The sequence below is a fragment of the Fundulus heteroclitus genome, chromosome 9 (assembly GCF_011125445.2).
Source record: "Fundulus heteroclitus isolate FHET01 chromosome 9, MU-UCD_Fhet_4.1, whole genome shotgun sequence".
NCBI lineage: Eukaryota > Metazoa > Chordata > Actinopteri > Cyprinodontiformes > Fundulidae > Fundulus > Fundulus heteroclitus.
In genome coordinates, this window is record NC_046369.1 from 19789814 (window position 1) to 19813191 (window position 23378).

General features: G+C 39.0%; 1 protein-coding gene across 2 annotated transcripts in view; it reads right to left on the bottom strand.

Moving 5' to 3' along the window:
• Nucleotides 1–20091, bottom strand: part of arhgef18b (rho/rac guanine nucleotide exchange factor (GEF) 18b) — a 75525-nt gene extending 55434 nt beyond the window's left edge. Inside the window, exons 1-6 of one of the 2 annotated variants that reach the window (XM_021324199.2) lie at nucleotides 20077–20091; nucleotides 19704–19800; nucleotides 19478–19615; nucleotides 4427–4575; nucleotides 1932–2536; nucleotides 1037–1184 (exon numbers count right to left, since the gene is read on the bottom strand). In XM_021324199.2, the coding sequence (XP_021179874.2) occupies nucleotides 1037–1184; nucleotides 1932–2536; nucleotides 4427–4575; nucleotides 19478–19615; nucleotides 19704–19764 (1101 nt within the window). In that variant the 5' untranslated portion in view covers nucleotides 19765–19800; nucleotides 20077–20091. Of the gene's footprint in view, nucleotides 1–1036; nucleotides 1185–1931; nucleotides 2537–4426; nucleotides 4576–14492; nucleotides 14594–19477; nucleotides 19616–19703; nucleotides 19801–20076 lie in introns of those variants that run through there. The other variant, XM_036141192.1, reaches the window with a different exon arrangement.
• Between the last annotated feature and the right edge of the window lie 3287 nt (nucleotides 20092–23378).

A 23378-nucleotide genomic window follows, 5' to 3' on the forward strand; every position in this document is an offset into this window, starting at 1 on the left:
ATCTAATAAAAATAATTTTTCAAACTAAAAGAAATGTGTACTAAAAAAAGCTCGTCGACGTGCAATTACAGTACCACCAGAAAGTATTCCCACCCTTTCACTTTCTTTCCCCCCCCCCACAGTTTGTTATGTTTTATAAAAAAAAAAAAACATGGGTATACTTTTTGCCCTCAGATATCTACACACAATACCCTATAATTATTAGGCAATTTAAAAAAAAAAATAGATTAATTTTGTTTTAGTATCAAAAGCTTGTTAATCCAGATGACAAACATATTTGTTGAAGCAACTTTCGGCACCATTCAGACAATTTTTTTTTCTTTTATAAAGTCTCACCCAAGCACAGCACCCGTGTTTTGGAGTATTCTCTCCCATTTATCTTCGCAGACACTACCTAGTTGCACTGTAATAAATATCTAATTCCCTCTAGGATAACAATGAAATGTTGCCGGACGGAAGGACCGATCTGGTCTGATTAACAATATTCAATTTGCGTATTATTAATCAGCAGTGTCAGCTCCACATTATTTTTAAATATAGAGTGTAATGGTAGAAATATTGATTGAATTTGGGTGATTCAGCGTGGTACCATGATAGGATGTCACCTATTCAATGAGTCCATCAGATTAGGGCCTGGTATCCCCCTAGTATAACAACTTGTGGACGAACTAGAGATAAAAAACGGTAAGCTTGGCCATTCTGGCCAACATCAGTGTCTGACCTCACAAATGCACTTCTGAAAGAATGGCCGCGCCGGTTTATACTCTCCCAAACTCTTGTGTCAAGCCTCATATGAAGAGTTTAACCTGTCGTAGCTGTTAAAGAACGGGACATGGCTTTTTAAAAGTGTTTATCAAGATGGGACCTCACTGAATTTCAAGTGACTCAAAAAGAGGCAAGTCAAAACCTAGAGTCAACCTTCTCTCCCACAATTGGTTGTGATTCTTTCGGATGACGACATTACAATGGAATTAATGCTGACATAAAGAAAGCTGAACAGAGGTAACACAAGCCCTTTTGGCGAGTGGCTGTTTACCCTCAGACTGAAGCCATCTGGCTCGTCTCCGGGACCCGCTGAGAGGCTGTCAGACTGCTGCTGGCAAGACTGGAAAAGACTGTCCTGCTGCTCGTCGTCATCCTCTCGGTCTTCATCGCTGTCTACAGCCGCGGTGTCCAGACTCAGTCTGACAGCACAGCAGAGCAGACACAAGGCGTCAAATAAAGCTGTTAAACATTTTAATGAGGCAGTCTGCGTGTTTTCTACACTCAGTTTCTGTTTAAAACACATTATTTCCCTTTTACTTCAGCAACTCCATATAAGATGGTGTGAGGGAGTACGCTATTAGGAGTTTGCCCGGTCAAAGGCTGGAGGGAACACTAATGGTCACATTTAAGACATACTCACAATATACACAATATAAACTGGTTTTGTTTCTGACACACTATGAAAATTAAACGGGAAAAATTTCCACGTATCCTGTATTTGCTGCCCATCAGGGGCGGTTCTAGAAGGGGGCCAACAGGAGCCTGTGCCCCTGTAGAACTGGTCCATATAACATTTCTTACGATGATATATGCTGACAAAGGTACTGTGACTGATTGGTCACTTGGATCAATTGTATTTTTACTCTAACACTAATTAAAAAAATTAAGCTGTGTCACGTTTTATATATATATATATATATATATATATATATATATATATATATATATATATATATATATATATATATATATATATATATATATATGATCAGGGGTCTGCAACCTGCAGTCCCAGAGCCACAGTTGTCTCTTTGGCTTTCTTAATATATTAAACGATAAAATATTGACCTGCTTAATTTTTTGTTCTGTGCCACCCGTGAAAAAAACCCTGGCCCCCCTGCTAAATTCGGTATAGAACCACCACTGCTGCCCATTGTTGATCTTACCTCCTCCCAGAGTTGATGGGTGACAGAGGGACTCCCAAGCTGTGCCTTCGAGACGTTGACATGGACCTGACGAAAATCGGAAAGCTGTCCATGTCTGGCTCTCCATCCAATTCCATTTTGCCTGGCTCTTTTTCTGCGTCTAGTTCTTTAATTATGTTCACCCTATCCATGGATCCTAGCAGTCCATTTAGATCGACCGTCCAGCAAAGGCCGAGCGCAGAGGCAGCGGAGTCATCGCCATCGACGGCACAATTCGGACTGAGCTGGGCAACATCAGAGTCAGAGGGAGGCTCATCTGCAGACTGTTCATAGGAAGGAAATGACGGCGCATTGACCTGTAGGAAGTGTGTGCTCAGAGCCGTGTGCGTAGGTTGGTTTTTGGTCTGGCTGTTTGTGTTTACAGACACTTGTGAGTCGACAGTTTGCTGCGTGCAGTTCTCTGGAAATGCAGCGGTGTCTGTAGACGCAACAGCCAGCGACTCTCCCTGCAGATCTCTGAAGTACTCCGAGTCTCTGAAGGAAGAACTGAAGCCCTGCAGGTCCTCTAGGCTGCTGCCCGCCTCCGCGAAGGGACAGTCGTAGTCACTGACTATGGAAGACGCGTCCTACGGCGTCACAAGAAGAGAAAGCAGACCATGAATGCGAAGCAGGAGTATTCCAGAATGTGTCACGTTACGACCAAAAACATCAAGGCTGTCTATTCAAAGTAGTGATTATTGTAAAGAGGAAGGAAGATAATGTCTTATTTTAGTTATAAATGAAAGCTCAGAGGTATGACGAGTATCGACTTTGACAAGCTAGCTTGATCTTGCAAAAGAAACGCCTCTCTTCAGCATGACGTTACCATTGGTTTTCCTATACAGTGGCAACTTTTTATGGATTATTTGTTCAGTATTGGCTTTTTTTTCTTGCCAGTCTTCTATTTAAAAAAAGGACAGATTTATGGTGTGCACAAGAGCTGTCTGTTGGAAAGATTCATCCACCTAAGCTCTGCTCTCCTGATTGCTGCTCTCCTTTCCTGGCCTTTTGGTGCAGGTAGAAGGCCGTATTCTTGGCCAGCATGTAGTTTAGAGATACTCTTCTCATTTTTGGATGGACTGAGCAGTTTAAATGATTTGTTCAACATTTTGAACGTGGCTTTAAAATCCATCCCTGCTGCAAAATATTGTAAAACGTTCTCCATAACAAGTTTGGTCTTCTCCTATAGCTCTTTAAAATACTGTTTGTTTACTAATGATCTCTAAGAAACTTCTCAGACCATTACAAATTTATGTTGCTGTCCAGCTGTTGCTGATGCTGGTAATACATTACATGACAGGTGGACGCTTTTTACTATTTAGGTCTATTCTGAAAGCTGAAAGGATTTTTTTTAGGGATATTTGTAAAAGCAGAGTTATCATAAATGCTTACCATAGTTTTTGGATTCTGGTTTGTAAAAAAAATAAAAAGGAAAAATACTGTCTCATTAAGTTCCAGAAAAATTCTTACCTTTGCAACGCACTGTTTTAGAGAAATAAAAAAAATAGCTTTGGTTAAGCTTAATAAGAAAAACAGGCCTGTTGGCTGCTGTGTGAGGGCACTCTTTAGTATGAAAATGTAACTGTGTTGATGTCCTTCAAGAGTTGAGGCGGACATCCTTTACTGAGACTAAACCGTTTACAGTCCAATAGTGACCAGCATCCGTCTTTTGCAACCTTGAATTCTCTTGAACGATAAACAAAATCAAAAAAGTTATACAATATTTCCATATCACTACATTTCTAAGCTACTGTCACGTTCAACAAACTAGAGCACGTGTCATAATGAGGCTCGTTTTCAGAAATAAGTTACAAATACCTTTTAAAAAAAATAACATTTAAGCAGGTGTTACAGACTTCATGAAGCCCACATTTCTGCATTAAAAATGTTTTATTGTTTTGATGCAATAACCTTAAATGTTGGGTTTTAATTAGCTGTAAGTGGAAAGCCATCATGATTAGTAGAAATAAAGGCCTGAAAAAAATCAGTCTGTGTAATTTTATAGTGTGTTTCACTGAGTGAAATATGTTTCTGAATGAAATTAACTTTTCATTAATATTCCCATTGAACAGGACCATATTACTAATAAACAGCCATCATGAAGCTTTTATTCTTTCGTTTTATTCTTTATTCCTATGTAGTTTTCCCACATTTAAAGAAGGTTCTATGCATGAATTCAGAGAAAATCTGCACCTGCATCCATGTAAACTCCCTCCAAGGCAAACATCAGTCACTACTTTTTAGTCTTTGAGCAAATCACTCAATTCAATTGTTGCTTATAACCTGGAGTTCAAATGAAGGATATGTGCCATGTGACATAGATGCAAATCGCTCACCCAACCTGCACTTGACGAACATGTTTGCACCAGTGTAGCGTTGGTGCCATTTGGGAATAAGACGCTGAAACTGGGCAGATTGTTCGGTTTCTGGAAATTCAGACACCTGCATGGTTTCAGGTGCTGGAGAAATGTCTTTACCTGGTCATCACTGGTGTTATCGGCGAAGACGTCCTCTGTGATGGAGGCCGGGGGTAACGAGCAGGAAGAGCCTTTCCCGCTGGGAGCCTGGACGCCGAGCTGGGTACTGGGATTCCCACAGGACTGGCTACATGGTTTGCAGTCGGACGCTGGACAACAAAAGGAATTGATTTATTTTCCTTTTCGTTAAACACAAACGTTTCTCCAAAAGTACAGTAGACTCAACAGCCCCGGAGAGAGATAAGGAAGGGCAAACGGGCTGCTGAATGCATCAATCCCATGGCACCTGTGTAATCAGTCTGATCTGTGCTGTGCGTGATGGATGAAAAGCCCCACTGCAGACCCCCACGCAGGCCTCCTGTTGAAAGCTCCTTTACATTTCCATTACATAAACAGCTTCCTCCGTTCGCATGATGCCGCTAACCACCATCGCCGGTAGCAAGCATTCAGAAGGGCGAGTGTTGGTTTACATGTCAGCGGTTGGAGAGCTTGAGTTTATTCCTTCGCCGAGCAGCTCAACAAGTGGCCAATAATGAGCTCAAGGTATTTAAATCATCCACAAGCAGAAGGGGCAAATGCTGGGTTTAACCAAACTCACTTAAAAGGTAAAAAAGGCGACTTTTTGACCGCTCAAACTCATTCTTCAGTTCAATTACTGATTAAAATTAGGGGCTCACTCTTCAAGGATGTTATTCACTACAGTGACTTAATTCCTCTTGTTTAATCTAGCTACAACAATCAAGTATTCTGCACGGTCCTCTGATGCTGGGATTTGCAAACATTTTATCCAATGACCCCCAAAATTCACAGTATAAAAAGGACTTTTGTGACCCCGACTCAGTATTCATGCAGTTCTACCAAGGCAGATGAACAGGGGAACAGGCAGCATAAACAGCCTGGACATTGATTTTATTTATTTTAATTTGTAAATGGTAATTCTCTAGGGTCCCAACCCTGACATTGGGAACCGCTCTTCCAATGCTATTTGTCCTGTATCAATGATTTCTTATTTAACTTACAATGCAGTGCTGATAAAACAAATAATATTAATAAAATACATTTTATTTGAAAGCGCCTTTCAGAGCTAGAAGAGACGTTTTTTCAGTCAAAATGCAATGAGTAAGAAAGAAAATATTGTTGACATCTAAAAATGTTCCCTCTTTGTGGTCCAATTGAAGATTTTCCATTAATATTTTGTGACCTAAACGTCAACTTATAAACCCGAAACTGAGACAACCTTTCAACTTAAAGATCCAAGTGAGAAATCCCCCCCCCCCAAAAAAAAAAAGGTTGAATAAAGTTTGCTAATCTAATAAATGTCGTAATAAAACACCTTTTGTTTGAGCAAGGAGAACAGGAGAGAAATAAAGCTTGCTATCCATTTTGAAACTCCTACACGGTGACATAACTGATAAGGTAATTAAGTGACAGGTCAGCGATTTAGACATAATCCCAATAAGGATGTAGATTATGCAAGACTAAGGAAATGTGCCTCAAAACTTAATTGTTAAGCAGTAAAATTGTATATGAAAAAGTTTAGGACAGCCTGTGTGCTATTTTTCCTTGACCCCGGTGCCCTGCAAAGATGCGGATTTAACCTGCTACAATAAAAACAAAAACAAAATACTTATTTTAAAAGTTTGTATTAAAAAAAAAAAATCCAAATTTTGGTTAAAAAAACCCATATATATTTGGACTTTTATTCCTACTTAAAATGGCTAAAATCCCACACAGGGTTATTACACCAGGAAGGGATTAATACATGATTACTCAGCATTCCCATGCCAACTATGAAGCATGGAGCTGGAAGTATCATGGTTTGGGGATGAGTTGCCAGCTGACAACGATGGAGTCCACCAGGACTGGTGTATCAGAGGCTACTTGAAGAAAAGCCGAGTATCCTTAAAGCTATAGTTGGTTATACTGGATGAAATGGTCCTTCCATTCTGAAAGTAGTCAATACATCATGTATTCAGAAAAAAAGGTTAAAAATGTGATCTCTATGGCAGCTGCAGGCCTGGAAAAACTCTGACCAATCACTGCCCTTTGCACCGAAGAGCAGTGATTGGTCAGAGTTTTGGTTCTGCCTCTGTCCCTCAAGCTCCAGGGGTATCACCTTATTGGTTGTCCCACATGCAACACGATCATTTTAATGCCAGTGTGTCTGCTCGATCCTTGTTAGTTAAGGTTTGCTGGCTGTGCATGCGCGTTTCTAGTGTTTATGTCTCGGTGAGCTTTGGTGTTAGTTGTTTACCGATATACTCTGAAAATGGCTGAGAATCTCAAGAAGCAAATTGTCTTACAAGTTTATGAGAAGAAGAAGAAGGGCTCAGAAGAAAGAAACAAAACCAGAGAGCTTTTGGGAGATTTTTTTCACACGATCCCCCAGAGGAGTGGAAGAGCAGGTAAGATGGTCTTATGCACACGTGGTTATTCAGAGAGGGAGTTATGGAAACTTTCAGAAAAATCAGAGACTCCACCTTTAAATAAATGAATGCTGGAGCAGAACTTAAACCTTGCAAGATGTCCTTGACCTAAAACATATCAGTAAATCCACCAAGAAATGGCTGAGCTTTAGAAGTGCGGGCCGAGTAAAGCCCAAATCTTTAGCTCATTGAGATGCTGTGGGGTGCAGACGCTTTACATGCAAGAAATCCCTGAAATATCTCCCAGCTGACAGTAAGAAGAGGACCAAACCTTCCTTAGACTGATGTCAAAGACTGATACAGCTACAAGAAGTGCTTCACAGAAGTTATTTAAAATAAAACGAGAAGCACTGACACCAATCAGGAAATCACCCAGGATTCTCAGTTTTGTTTAAAGTTTTTGAGAAGTAAAAACATTTGAGATTTTGATGTTTCCCTGTAATTAAATCACTTTCTTTTACAGATATATATACTTTTTAAAATGATTATCAATATGTCAACATTTCTTTTAAAAGACCTGAATATTTAATGGGATATTCTACTGTGCATGCCATTTTATTAACTTTGCTCTAACAAAACTTCAGCATTCTGAAATGCTAGTCTTAAATGTAATTGATTAACACCAGACAATAAGGAAACGACAAAAACATTAATAAAATAAAAGAACTGGATGGGATATCCACATTAACTGTGTTTTATTTATGGAGCAGCAAGTTAAAATACTTGATTACATTCATTGATAGTTTTGTTTTATATGAACATAAGTGTGTTTTTTTCTGCAGAATCATCCTCTTTGGTGAATTGTTTTGATTTGTTGGGGGGGGGGGGGGGGGGGGGGGTGATGGGGGCACGAAGAATGCAAGAACCACCACTGATAACATTAGTAACAATTGGCTCAAAAATATTGCAACTTGATAAAAAGTTGGATCCTTTTTTTTAACCCAAACCCAATGTCTTAATTTAGACTATTATAGCTGCTACAAGACTGAATCATAAAATTCTGGGTACATTTGACTCATCCAAGGTTTTCAGGGCCCCGCAGAGATCATCTCAGGGTTGCTGGGTTTTAAAGCATAAATAACTGGGTCCTCACCACTTTCTATGATTGTCAAATCTATCCTCGAGTGTGAAAAAACACACAACACAGATTCCACAATGTCATTATCTATTGAGCTGAGAGGTTAAAATGGAAAAAACGTAAGCACACCCCAAAAAACATTAGAATGGAAAAGTACTTAATCAAAATTAAGTGGGGCGTGGGGGGGACTTTCTTTTTAATACAATCCCATGCATAGTTTGGACTGATAAGGTCTTTTCTTTATTCGTTACTATGTTCATCTTCTTCTTCTTCTTTGTGGAGGAGCTGGAGTCTACTTTATAATCACTTCTCAGTGGCAGCACGGTTATATAAATGATAACTTTTTTTTATTGACACGGTGGATTTCTAGGGTAGTTAGCCCGTCAAGAAAAAAAAGCAAAAGTTTACAGCAAGGTGCTTGAAATCAGGTGTCCCCTCTCATCCAGTGAAGATTTCCGGGGAATGTTTGGGATAATTATAAGAAAAGGCTCATGCTACAGTTTTGTTTTAAACAGATGGATGCACAAAGCTGTGCCGCTGTTTGAGGAACTACACTTTTCAATGTGTTGATAACTCCTGTGATACAACTGAAGAGTGTCGAGAGCTTAATGGTGTTTCTAGCTGCTATCCTAAAGGTAAGAATGCCTCAGTGAGCCTCAGATTTTAACATTTTATACTATTGCGTAGCTCTCTATTACATAAAAGTAATTTCTGTGCACAAAACTATTTATGTTGTATAAATCACTTCTAAGATTCTTGTGAAGTGTAGTTTGTCAATTTCTTTTCCTTAGGTACATCAACATGCATAGCATCTGGAGATCCTCACTACACATCCTTCGACAAACACAAATACAACTTCATGGGCAACTGCAGCTATCTGATGTCTGCACCCTGCAATGACACAAGTCTGCCATACTTTGAGGTCCATGCAGACAATGAAAACAGATATAACAGGCCTAATACTGGTGAAGAAACAATGAATGGTTGTGACGGACCAAAACTAATTTTGTTTTCTCCAAATTAGAACCTGAAAAGCATGGCATTTATTCAGACTTCTCTACTCATGCACCCCATAAATTAAATCCAGGGTAATCAAACTGCACTCAGACGTCATCTAAATAAAGGAAGTGGTGATTGCGTGTAATCTAATCTCCAAATAAACACAGCTGTACTGTAAAGACCTCGGAAGCGCTCTTCTCTTTTTTCTTTGGAAGACATTAACAAACAAACAACATGACTTAAGAAGGAATGCACCAGATGGCTCAAGGATGCAGTAGTGCTGAAACATGGCGGTGGCAGCATCATGCCATAAAGGAGAGTTTCATCACCAGGAACAGGGAAGCAGGAACAAAGACTGCAAAAATGCAGTCCTTGGATCTTTAACGACGTTAGAGACGTAACTCAAAAGAAAAAAAAAGAAAAAAAAGGTAGTTCGACAAAGCAGCAACTAAAAAGGAGTTGAATACAGATGCATGGACCATTGTCAGATTTTTATTTAGGGAAAAAAATACATATTTCTTCCCATTAAAACTCATGGAAGCTTGTTGACCAAATGTGAAAATTCATCAGTACTTTTCGAGACAGCAGAGGTCCATCTGTCACATACAAAAACAATAACTTCACTGGTTATAACTTCACTTCAGCTTTGTCCCTGCTGCTGCTCTTGAATTGAACAAGATGTAGAAACACTTTGTACATTTAACAGGCTACACGGTACAGGTCTATTTATTTTTATTTGACACTTTTATGTACTTATTTTCGTAATGATTTAACTTGGCTCAGTTTTAAATTTCTGTATGTTCAGACGTGTCCGTCCACTGGAATGTCCTGATTGGCGGAGCCTTGAGTACTCCAAGTACTCTTTTTTTTCTTATCAGTTGTTTTGGTTCTGTGTTTAATTAATTAATGTCTTTACAATGCGTGTGTGGTGTGTAAAACTGACGTCATTCTTTTCTCATCCTCACTGTGAAACAATTTCACCTGTTGTGTTAATAATGTAACCTGCACCTGAGCAGCTGTATTGTCAGTGTTGACGTTGTAGACTCGGCATCATATGTGCAGCTCTCACAGCCAGCTCAGCAGCCACCGAGCATTTGTGGTTTCACTGATATAAAAACAGCAGCTTGTCTGGTGACAGCAGCTAAGCAACACGAAATTAGCAAACACCACCACACAAAGTGGCAAACGAGAGACTAACTTCAGGACCACAGCATCTCACCTCAGTAATAAGATCTGTTAACATTCTCCTGTTAAACCGAAAAACATTTTTTTAGGCCTATAGAAAACGTTCTAAGACCAGCAGAGATCTAAACCGGAGAGCCTTTCACCAATTAAATATTCCTTAAACTGAAATGTTTTTTCTTTTGTTTGTTTTTTTGCTTTATCAAGGCATGTCTCTTATAAATTAGCTGTTGAATCTCAGAGAGACAACCTGTATAAAGGTTAAATCAAACAAAGATAAAGTAATTTTACAAATGGCTTCAGAAAAAAAAAAAGTTTTTGCTTTTTTTAATGAGTTATGGAGCGAGAGTCAGAGGCTACCGAGGGGAAACTAATGGAAGAGAATATGGCTGAACCAAATAAACAAGCAAAGAAAATCAGAGGCCAGGGGGAAACCAAACAGAACGCAAAACCAAGAGATGGGAATTGACGAATCTACTAAATACAGGACTGTCTCAGAAAATTAGAATATTGTGAAAAAGTTCTTTATTTTCTGTATAGCAATTAAAAAACATGAAATGTCATACATTCTGGATTCATTACAAATCAACTGAAATATCGCAAGCCTTTTTATTGTTTTAATATCGCTGATTATGGCTTACAGCTTAAGAAACCCAAATATCCTATCTCAAAATATTAGAATATCGTGGAAAAAGTATACTAGTAGGCTATTCAACTAATCACTTGAATCGTCTAATTAACTCGAAACACTGCAGGGTTTCCTGAGCCTTGAAAAACACTCAGCTTGGTTCAGTAAACTAAATCACAAGTATGGTAGTGGTTAAGAGACGACATAAGATTCTCACAGTAACTGGTGTACTGACCATGGCATTACTGTCCTTGATTGGCCTGCCAATTCCCCTGACCTGAACCCCATAGAGAATTTGTGGGGTATTGTGAAGAAGAAGCTGAAAGACACCAGAGCCAACAATGCAAATGAGCTAAAGGCCGCTATTGAAGCATCCTGGGCATCCATAACACCTCAGCAATGCCACAGGCTGATTGCCTCCATGCCACGCCGCATTGATGCAGTAATCTGTGCAAAAGGATTCCCAACCAAGTACTGAGTGCATTAGTGGACATTTTCAAATGTTTGATTTTGTTTTGCTGTTATAATTTGTTGTTTTTTACTTGGTCTGAGGAAATATTCTAATATTTTGAGATAGGATTTTTGAGTTTTCTTCAGCTGTACGCCATAATCAGCGATATTAAAACAATAAAAGGCTTGCAATATTTCAGTTGATTTGTAATGAATCCAGAATGTATGACGTTTCATGTTTTTTAATTGCATTACAGAAAATAAAGAACTTTATCACAATATTCTAATTTTCTGAGACAGTCCTGTATACAAAACACACACACACAAAAAAAAAAAAACCTTAGTCTTACTGTTGTAGGGTTTCAAGTGCATCAGAAATGCCATTATTTTAATGTTGATAATGAAACAAGAACTTAAAAATAATTTGGGGGGTTTTCTTTTTACTTGCACAATATAGCACCTGATGGATTCCTAAGCTCATGATGTGTGGTCAGCTAACCTACAGCCTGACTCCAGCGCCCGGTCATGTTATAAACCAGCACAATCCACCGCGACCCTCTGCCTGACAGCTAGCGACGCTCCTGTGTAAACACGCACACACTGTAGATACAGTTCTCCATATTACTAAATCACCGGCAGAGGCTGCAGGGGTGGGCAGCGTCCTCCCCGGAGGGAGAATTAGTTTGTGTCCAAATCCTTCTTGTGTTCAGTGTAAACTCAGAGGAGAGTCTGCAGCAGCCGCTGGAGCCGTGGACTCGCTGTGGCCTTTTATGGTTGGCCTTTTCATTTCTTCTCAGACATGACAAAACAATGAAGCATCGGTGCGTGGCTGTGTGCGCGCTCTGCTTTACAACCTTTTTAAAAATCAGACTCGGCTTGGTTTTTTTGTTTTTTAACGGTTTGGCTCCGCATGAAAAAAGGAGACCTCACTCTGCTGCTAAAACGATTAAAAAAAATACCTTCATGTAAAGACGTCAACACAGATACGAGCTTCGTTGCATTCGGTCAGCTTAAGCAACTCAATGCTTCGTGAGTATTTATGAAGAGCCGCAGTTCAACACCATTACTGTAGATGTGCAAAGATTTAAACTCAAACCGTAAAACTTAATACAACTGCTCAGTTTTAGCAAGTCAAGTCGTGTGCTCAGCAAATCAGACTCCATGATGTGACATGTTGAACTAAAACAGTTTAAAGAGGAGCCAAAAGACAAAAAATAAATTAGCCCCTAGCTTCAAGTGGAATATCTTCTACAAAAATATGGTTTTTAATCATCGTTAACTAATTAACACTTTTTCACATGGGTGCATCTCAATAAATCAGAATTATAATATAATTAATTTAATTTTTATCATTACTTCTATTGACAAATGTGAAACTCGTGTTGATTTACTACACACAGTTTCAAGTCTTTATTTCTTAAAGCCAGTTAAAAGCCAAACAGTAAATTTCAACACTACATCAATCTAATCAAAAGCACTGAATGTCAGGCATTTTGTCCACTATCTGCACTCGATGCGAGGCATGGAGGTGACCAGCCTTCAGAGGTCTTCATCGCCTCATCTTCCTCTTTACGTTGCCTTAAAGCAGGTTCTGGTACCGTTAGCAGTGTGGGCAGAGGCCAAGTCCAGCTGAAGAAATGAATACAGGATATTCATAAAGTTTGTCAGCAGAGTGGAGCATCAAGAGCTCGGAAGTTTCCCGGCAAATGGCTGCCCTGGTTTGTGGACTTTCTACAACCCAGCAGACCCACAACAGCAGAAGATATAATGTGTACTCAGTTTATTTTATATTCAAGCCCTTCTTCCCTTTAGCTTCTTATGTTCTCTCTCTCGCTTAAAACAACATTTGGTTGTGACTCCAGCTGAAAGTCCATCCCTCGTGAATCTCCCCCGAATTGAAGCTAGCTGTACTTTATAACCATCATAAGGCAGCAGGCATATCCATCATGTCTGCAGCTTCTTGTTCCACACTTTTTCCTTCCACTCAACCTTCCAGTGGACCGAGGACCCTAAACAGCCGACTCTTTTGCGGTGTGGCTCACCCTGCCTGATGTGAAGTCAGCAGGTGCCCCATGATTCTGTAGGCCACAGCACGGCCACAACGGAACGTCTCTGTACCAAAACGCCCTTTTTCACATCGGTCTTGTGTAATATTCAAATCATCAAGGAAACTGAGTCTTGGGCTCGCATATGTAGCAAAACGTCAACATTCACAGAAAGAAGTGCTTAAAATATATCACCGTGTGTAATGAATAAAAAAATATATAAAAAGTTTTACAATTTCATTTGGATTAATCAAATTACTGAATTTATTAAAAAGCATGTATATTTTTGGATTTGCTTTCGTCATTTTCAAGGGGGATGTCAAAAGACGAGGAAGGAAATATAAGCACATGTTTGCCCACAAAGCTCTGCATGCTTAAAAGTTACATGACGATCACAAGAGGGAACCCAGGGCACGATCAGGTGATTTAATTTAGTCAGACATCACATATCAAACAGTTTGTTTTTTTACCCCAGACATGCGTTTCACAAAACGACAATACATCTCAGTTTAAGTCATTCTGGACGGGACAAAAGCAGAAGCCCACAGATTTCAAGATAGCAGTCACAACAAACGTGCTCTCTTTCTGGGACAGCATGAGCAGGTTTTTAAGGCTGCGGTGACCAACTTTTGTGCCTGTGCGAGTTCAAGAGAAGCGCTGCTCGTTTGTTTTCGCACGGTGTTCGACGGATGCCGCTCGCAGATAAAAACAGAACTGTCAGATCCGAGCTTGAAGCGCAACGACATCAAAAGCGACCGCCTTCATCTTTGATCAGAAAATCCAGGGCCGTCTGAAACCTGGCAAGCTGCACAGACACAGAAGCGGGATGGAGGCAATGAACGGCCACGCTCAGAGGAGGAGGAGAGGACCTGTGGCACGTGCTGGAGGGTGCAGAGCACCGTGAACGCTCACCTTAAAAAAAAAAAAGGTCAGACGCAGCTCTGCCGACAGAATGTGACACTTTGCAGATAAATGATCAGCTTTCTGTTTGAGTTCAGCAACTCACAGTTTGACACAATGCACACTTCACTTTCTGAACAACTTTGAACTGAAACACTGCAACTGTCATTCACCGCAAAAACCACAATCAGGTCACAATGGCAAGCAGGAGTCACATCATAAAAAAAAAAAGAGAAAAAAAAAGAAAGAAGAAGAACTGAATGGAGCTCAGAGGAGAAACAAGAGGCGGCTTGCTACCAGCTCTGGTGGGTCACAAAAAAAGGTACTGGCACTAAAGGTGAACCAGGAAGCGGATTACCTCTCTTGAAGGACCATCTCTTCATCCAGAACCTGGAGAAGGAGGGCCAGGAGTGGTTCAGAGGAGAGTCAGCCATGGGAGCCGGAGCAGAGGCCAGCTTGAACTGGAGCTTGCTTACAACTGCTGCTGTGGCACCCAGTAAGAGGAGGAGGGAGGGAGGGAGGGGAGGAGAGTCAGGAGGCTGGGGATTACCTCCAGCAGCAAAAACAAATTGGGGGGGAGAACAGTAGGAATCCTGGAGTCAAGAAGCAACAGAATATTCTTCTAAACCATCATCTACTGCTCTATTTTTAGAAGAATTTCTGCTTTTACTTGCTTTGAATGACCATACGTTCGTTTGGGTCCATCTAAAAACAGAATGAACGGCAATTCTGAATAATTCTTGCAGCCAACAGTAAGAGAGAGTAAGAAAAAAAGAGACTGTGTAAAAGTTAAAATGGTTGAAATGCAGCGTTTTACTCTTCGCATACTGTATGCGCCTTGTTTTGGGAAATAGAGCAGAAACAAAAAAAAAAAACAAAAAAAAGAGAAGGAAGTAGATGCAATGAAAGCAATGAAACAGTTTCTTGTTGACTCACAGAGGCGCACATCGACGCGTCTGGTCTGAAATGGCACGAATTTGCTTCAAGAGACCTGCCGTAGAGCGAGCAACTTGGCTTTTATGTTTGTTCAACTGCAGCTACTGTGACGTGGGCCGCATTGTGTATAGTGGACAACCTTCCCGGGTGTTTTGCCCACGAGAAAGCAAAACACAGGCATAAAGAAGGCAAGCGTTGACATTTCTGCTGTCTTCGGGTGACGATAAGAAAAGAAAAAAACCATTGCGTTGCATATAGAGCATCAGCAGCAGCAACAACAAGCTGTCACTGTGGAGGATGTTACTGGAGAACCTGCAGAGGTTTCCGCTAAAAACCGAAACAATCTCTACTTACAGTGGATGAAACTGTAGGCAGAACGCGACGTCTTAGCAGTTCTCGTCTTTAAAAAGTCAAAAACCAGCAGAAAAGTGGGCTAAAGTCCATCAGTGTTGACTGAGAACACTCCTCTGATCCTCACACTGAGAGCAAAAAGACAACCTACTGCTTCCTCTTCCCCCCCCCCTCGTCATTGTGTGCAACTCAGACGTACCGTTTCACACATCCCTGCAGCTGTGAAACAAGTCATGGCAGCTGACACTCTTCACCAGCAGCCCACAACGCTGCTCTGCAGGCCTGAAGAGAAACTGCAGACAACAAGAGCTGTTTACAGAAAGCATCGACCTCTGACCTCTGGGACTTTCTTTGCGACTGTTAAAATTATTTTTGCGTGCACAGCAACAACTCTATTAATGTCTAAACTAAAAGGCGCTCGCACAGCCATCACCAAGACTTGTGGCTCTCGGTGCGCCGGGTTGCAGGATACCTTCAATTTTTCTGTCACATTTTGTGGCCTCATGCAAACTAGCAGAGTCCTTAGAAACGGGTTGAAGGGGGAACTGATGATCATACCGTTGCGTTTGTTGCTTTAAAAAAAACGACATGCAGTGAACCGACGCTAAAGGCTTGCAAAGAGTCCCTCTTATTTTGCCATAAAGCAGAACTGTGCAGACGTAGTAAACCCCCATGGATTTGTTTCTGTTGCATTTCAACAAGCCATGTTTTTTTGGATCTTTTAAAAAGGTCTGGATCACTACTACTTCACGCTCTGCGAAGCTCTTTCGGTTTCATTTGGGTTTCTTTTTTTTCTTTACTCATTTCCCGTCCAGTTCTTGTACATGACTATGACCACACGTTTTGAAAGGAGGATGATAATCACCCGCTTTAAAAAAAAAAAAATACAGAAGAGGAGCAGTATCTAAAGATCATAAAGTCATGTGTTTATTAAATAGGAAAAGGAAAGACCAAAGACCTGAATGTTCATCCTTTAACTCATCATCCACTGCATGTCCGATCACTAGCTCAATGGAAATCACCTTTGACATTTTGATTCGCCTAAGGAGGACAAAATGGTTCAATAACATTAAGTGGGTTAAAGGAAACGGCTGAATTTTGTTGAGGAAGAGTGAAACAGCAGCCAAAGTTCACAGAAAACTTTGAAAGACCTTGACCTGAGAATCAGAATTCAGTTTACTGACCAAGAAATCCTTATGTGTGAGGAATATGATGTGGTGTTGTGACGCAGAACATGCAACAGATACAGGGAGCCTAAAAAAAATGAAGTCCATCGCATGATATGAAGTTATAAGGCAAAAACAAGTACGTAAATAATAAAATGTCAAGATAAATACAAGTATGACAATATAGACTAAATAAAACTTAAGATAAACTAAGAATTAAGAACTACAGACCATTTGGAAAGCATAGAATAAACTATTATAAGTAACTGCATACTGTGAGGCAGTAAAAATGTTTTCAATCTTCTTGTCTCTGGTACCATAACAAAGTGAAAACAGTGAAAAGCAATTACACTTTATATCTGAAGTAAATGTATATTTATTCTACATTTTGATCTAAATGGTACACTGGAGGATGGGTCATCATCCCTTCATTTATTGGTCTCTCTCTTACAGCTGCATTGTCTTATAAAAAAAAAAAAAAAAAAAAAAAAAAGATTAAGGGTTCTGAGTGGATGGACCCTAAACGGGAGAACAAAGCTGCTATCACACTGTTTCTCATCTTGCCATTTATGTTCAGTGTCTCTGAAAAGTTGTTTACAAGGTTCTAAACCCGAAATAAAATAAAGTGCTTTCTGGGAAACATCAACTCCTGTCACGTCGATGAAATCTGTTTGCTGCTTCTGATGTGAAAGGCTGTAAAAAAAAAAAAAAGCTTACATTAATCACAGCGTTCTGATAGATTGTGTTGGTTTGGCAATGATGGAAACCATATTATTTCCTGACCACCTGAAGATGAAGCTTTACAGTCTATGGGTGGACCATCTGCTTAAATAATTATTAGCTGAGTTAATCAGAAAGTAGGTCATGCCGCCATTAATTGGAGCCTCAAGCATCCAGCATGCTGAAGTGAGTCTGTAGTATGCATGTGTATGTAACTTTTATTTAGGGAGCTCTCATTCAGATTAAAACCCTCTTTTTTTAAAAAGAGACCTGACCAATACCAAATAAAACACTGCTGACATGAAAATACATTTACGATACAATTTTGGTAAGTCAAAATAAAAAAAATGAAACTAACAACCTATAATATGATTTCTTAAAGCATTTACAATCAGAACCCTTATTTATAAACTGGTTTAAAATGCCCTTAAATACATTAAAAGAGACCAAATCTTTCAATTTCAAGTCCTTCTGCAGTTGATTCCAGTCTAAGGGTGCTGCACACTGGAAGGATTTTATTTTTTTGTCATGATCAGTGTGAATCTTAAGTACATTTAATAAAACTAACTCCAAACGCAGAGAATAAGCTCCTGAATACTTTCTATCAACAACGAAGAGGAGATAACGGGGAAGTAAACCCAAGACAGCTTTGTAAGTGAAAATATACCTGTGACAGTGTTTGCAGGTGGATAAGGAAATCCAGCCAACATGGTATGAGTAAGAGCTCCTAGACCACTGATAAAACGTCACGCTCCATGATACACAGAATACAACATATGCAACCGGTGTGAACATACATGCATATAAATTATATCGGCATTGTCCAAAATGGGTAGAAAAGATGCCTCCTGGCCTCAAAAGACAAACAAGAACAAATTCTAAAATTAAAAACACAACTTCAATTTACCAGCTATTGAACGTGGGGAACAAAACTCAGAGAGTCACCAATAACAAAGCCTAAATATTTATACTGAGACACCGCTTCAGTCAGAGAGCCTTAAAAAGTAATAGTGGGCTGCAACAATTGTGATTTCACAATTGAGTCATCGGTGGTCATCAGCGCAGACAGCTAACGTCTGCAAAACATGTTGTGAGAGGAAGTTCATTTCACTACAGAGTCACAGCTGCAGCGTTTGAATAGCCCTTGCATCAAGGTGGAGTGGCAGATATGCGCCATGGATATTGTGTCTCTGAGGCTAGGTTGATGCTGCAGAGCTTGATGCTCAGTTTGGATTTTTTGGCTGAAATAAAAAAATATATATATATTTTTTTTGTGTTGTTCACAATACTAACTGAACGCGGCTGCTATTAGACCTCTGTCTGAACAGTTTAAAGTGAGGGGAACTGTTTACAGCATCATATATCTGCAGGACTGTCGCCGGCTGAAAGTTATGGCAGCTTTTGATGGTTGATGGCTTTTGAGCCTGCCCAGTTTGCTCTTTGTTGGACCTCTATAATGGAGTGATGAGCTATTTGTTAATTATTTTATTTATTAATACATAGTACATTGTATTATTTTTTTACTACATCTTGTCAGATCATAACCCAAACTTTAGATGTTTCATTGGAATTATATGTGAAAGATTAACACAATTCATCACTTAATTATGAAACAGAAGAAAAGCATGAGTTTCAATTTTCCTTTGAAATACATAATTAAAAAAGAATGACATGGTTCTTTTGGAGGGCCAGGTTTTGATGCTGACCCAGGGGCAAAGTCTTTTTTTTTTTTTTTTTTTAAGTATTACTCCACCAGCTTTGTGCAGCTAGAGAGAGATTTGAATTATTTAATTTCAGGAAAACAGTTCAAAATAATTCAGATTAGACAGACAGTCTGCAAACAACCATTTGTTTGCAAACAAGCAAATGATTTTGTTGCCTCCACAAAAGTTTTGATTCAAAACTGATAAGGAGCTCTTTGCCTGATTTCATGAAAAACAAAGTTTTGATGTAAAACTGTTAAACTTAGTCATAGTAAAGGAATTATAGGATTTAAACAGAATCATATAATCTTTCACTTTACCAAACGAAACTCGTTCAAAAACGTTGATGACGTTAACACTGAAGGGAAAGGTCTGTGGAGGAACTGCGATCTAGAAACTCGGTGAAACATGTAGACAAAGGGGCATCCCAAAGAGAGACAGATAATCTGTAAACATTTGATACTCACAGAGTTGAATTTTAGACGAGAGCCAACAGAAAGTGGCCCCGGCACCACACGCCAGGACAGACCAACACCGAACAAGGGTCAGGTGTGGTGATTGGTGAGGTCGCCCAGGTGTGCGGAGGAAGCAGAAGTTCAGACAAGCTGAAAACATCGGGAACAGACTGATGAAAACCAAATCAATCGAAGCAAAACATAACAGATGAAACAAACAGAGGACAGAGACATTCACCTGTGGGATGTTGAGAAGGACAAAAACAACAACCATGATCTAAACCCGGCCTCACCAACATGGCGCCCGCAGGCAGCAAGTAGCCCACTAGCCTGTCCTAAAAAAAGCACAATCCACATATTTTTTCCACATATGCATTTATATACATTTGAAAATGACTGTATAACAAAGCATGAAAAATGTGTTTATTTTACGTAAAGTTATGGTGAATTCTGTCTCTTCTAGTTCAAATGTCAGTACTGGTAGCTCTTTCTCTAACACAACGCCAATGAAGCAGCTCTCAGTCTCAAAAAGGCTGGTGATCTAAATGGAGCTGCTGGTTTTCATTTAGCCTCGGCACTAACGGTGTGCACCAGAACCACGTGACTCCCACCTGTCACACATCGTCTGATATTTGTGATTTTAATGGAAAACCTCCAGCTTCAAAAATGTCCCTTGTACTCGTGACAATAAGAATAAAGCACATTATATTCTAAGGTTACATCTTCATGCAAAAAAAAAAAAAAAACTCTGGGCCATCGTTGTCAGCTTTACATGTTGGACTTTGTCTGCTTATACCCCGCTGAGATGGGCTCCAGCGCCCCCTTAAAGATCAGGCAGGTATAACAAAATGAAAGGATTGAAGCTCCCTACTTGGGAATCATTAAGGTTTTTTTTTTTTTTTTAAAGGGGTTGCTGAATTCAGGAAATGTCATGTGCAGAGTGCAAAAAAAATATATATATATAAGAAAATAAATAAAAAAATAATCATTAACCTACACCTATCTTAAAAATGTGAGTTAAATCAATATGTAAGTTAAATAAAAAGTTGACTCAGCATAGTTTGGTGAATAACAAAATAAACACTGATGTGAGCTGATTAAAGTCATTATATGTATATAAAAATAAATGTTTTCATTAGTCCTGTGCTGAGATTCATTATGAAATAATTGAAACTGTGCATGTCAGCTTCTGATGGATCACACCGACTAAAACGGTGTCCTGTGCCTGGCCCAATGATGGATATGACCAACATATGAAAAGAAATTCATGACTTGCTGCAGCAGACAACCCTGAAATAACAATAAAAAACTGTCATTGTATGCACAATAAGGACTACTTCACTTTTCCAAATTATATGCGGCATTTGAAGATTTTGTTGTAACAAAAAGCAGTCTAAATAAATGTCCTGTTATGTCTTTATTTGACTCTTATGTACCAGATCATTCATATACTGTCATATTCAATAGATTACAATAAGGGTTCCAATGAGGCTAATTTGTCAGATTATAAATACTATTTGAAAAGAACGTTTAAGCAAGTATTAAACACATATCATTAAGCCCACATTTCTGTATATTTTTTTTTACTTAAATGTCATGTTTTCATTATATGCCACCAAACATTTTTTAACAGAAAATAAGGGCTTTCAAACACCAGTTTGAGTAATTAATCTATATGATGTGTCTGGCTTAGTTAATCGCGTTACTGAAACAAATGGATTTTTTTATAATATTCTAATGTATTCTATCCAAGACTCTAAAAAAAACATTTCAAGCACCAACACACTTTCACCACCTAAGTAAATTATATTTTTGCCTATAGACATGTTCAAAAATTTTAAAGAATATATTCTATTGGATGCTTTATCTTTATCTATTTGCTTTTGCCTAAAAAGCAACCACAAGATGCACAAATCAGAAAGCTTGAAGTACCTCTTAACATGCAACACATGGGAACTGTGATAAATACCAAGGAAGCAAATGACTGAAGGGATGAAAAAAAGGATTCAATAAGCCCATAAAGGATTAATTGGGTAAGGGATTTCTCGAGCCCTTCGGTCATTTGGCAGCATTGATGTTTAATTTAAATGTAGGCCATGTATTTTACCTATTGCCTGTAAATATTGGAAAGAAAATCACCCCTTGCACAAAAGCTATTTTCTTTTGCTTTAAAACCTACTGTGCTTACTGTCGTTCTTTAATTTCGAAACAAAATGTTTACATCATGTTGATTTGTAAAAGTTTTCAAATAGGTTTAATGGCTATAGACCAATTTTATTTAGCAGAAACAAATGTTTCTTTGGATTTAGACAGTTCTTGACAGCCGATATGAGAAGCTTGCATCTGAAGACTTGTCTGCAATAAAGGACTGCGAGATGACACATTCTCCAATAATTTTATTCATAATTTTAATATAAACAGTTAATTGTTGAATAATTTACACACAGCAAGATTTTCTTATTTTCATATCATTGCAACATTTTCTTTACATATCACTACTTGGCTCTTCTTCTGAAAACGTATAGAAAAAATAAATCGTCAAGCGTTCTTTTTAGTCATGGCACATGTTTTTGATCCTGCACAATGAGCATTTATCTCCGTCTGTGTGTGAGAGAGGAACTCTGTCACGCTTGCTGTCCGTGCTGCAGAAAGATAGATCATGGCACATCTGGATCCAGTGTGAGGTGAGCAGGTGGGGGATAAAGCAATCTGCGTGTTTTTTTTTTTAATCTTTTTTTTTGTTTTTTTTTGCAGGTTTTGGGGTTTGGACTGTACACACACATTTACACCCCGCTGTCTGCATTCACAACAACAACGCCTCAACGTAACATATACACATGTTCCAAAAAAACCCAAACAAACATGGCTACATCAAAACTTACATAATAAAGAGGTATCCTGCAGGATCACACACAGAAATCTGGGGAACCAGCTATGTGCACCGAGAAGAGAAGACACTTAAAGACAGGAGAGCAGGAAGAGGAGGCAATCAGACAATGGTTCAAACAAAACGACAAAGCGCAGGAAACAAGACAAACGGGTGACGGAACTGGAGCAGACCCACTGGCTCTCATAAATCTGCAACGAGGGCACCTCCACATTTAATTATCGGCGACCAATCAGACCTTAGAAATCAAGTTAAAATTTGCATTAGACACTGTAGGACTCAGTCAGAGCAGAGGTGTTTTCATAAGTTAACCCCAAGAAAATATAAAGTGATATATATATATATATATATATTATATATATATATATATATATATATATATATATATATATATATATAGTGTGTGGGGGGGGGCAAGTTTGAGAATCGGTTGATCTGCAGACGGTATATAATACAAACATTCCTTGTAAAAAAAAAAAAGCTTAAATCTGTTCTCCTCTTCTATATAACTAGCAAAGGAAAACAAGCTTAGTTGGTTGCAATCTCAAACTATACCACTAGATGGCATCCTGCTCAATTTAGCAAATTCACATAATCTCAAACAGGGGGGAATCCTTCCTCTGCTGTAATAAAGAAAAGATGAAAAATAAACTTTTTGTTGTACAAAGTTATCATTAAGTTACAACAAATAGAAGACAATCTCCTAAATAGAAAGCCGTTTTATTCTTCTGTTTGACTCGTGGCTAGAAGAAACACCTCCAACTTTAGTCTGAACTCCAGAGAGCTGCACTCTCTGTCAAAGCACCAGCCAGCTTTTTCATTTTTTTTAGTTTATTCTGGATCACGTTCCTATTAATTCCCTGTCACCATCCATGCGCAGTGGTCTTATCCAGCGTCTCCCCCTAATTTTAAATGAAAAAATAAAGAAATTAATTTTGTTTTATTTTAACCTGTTGTTTTTATTGAAATAAAAAAAATAGGAGACATATCTGTGAAGAGAAGGCTTCGCGGTCGACCTGCTGCTTC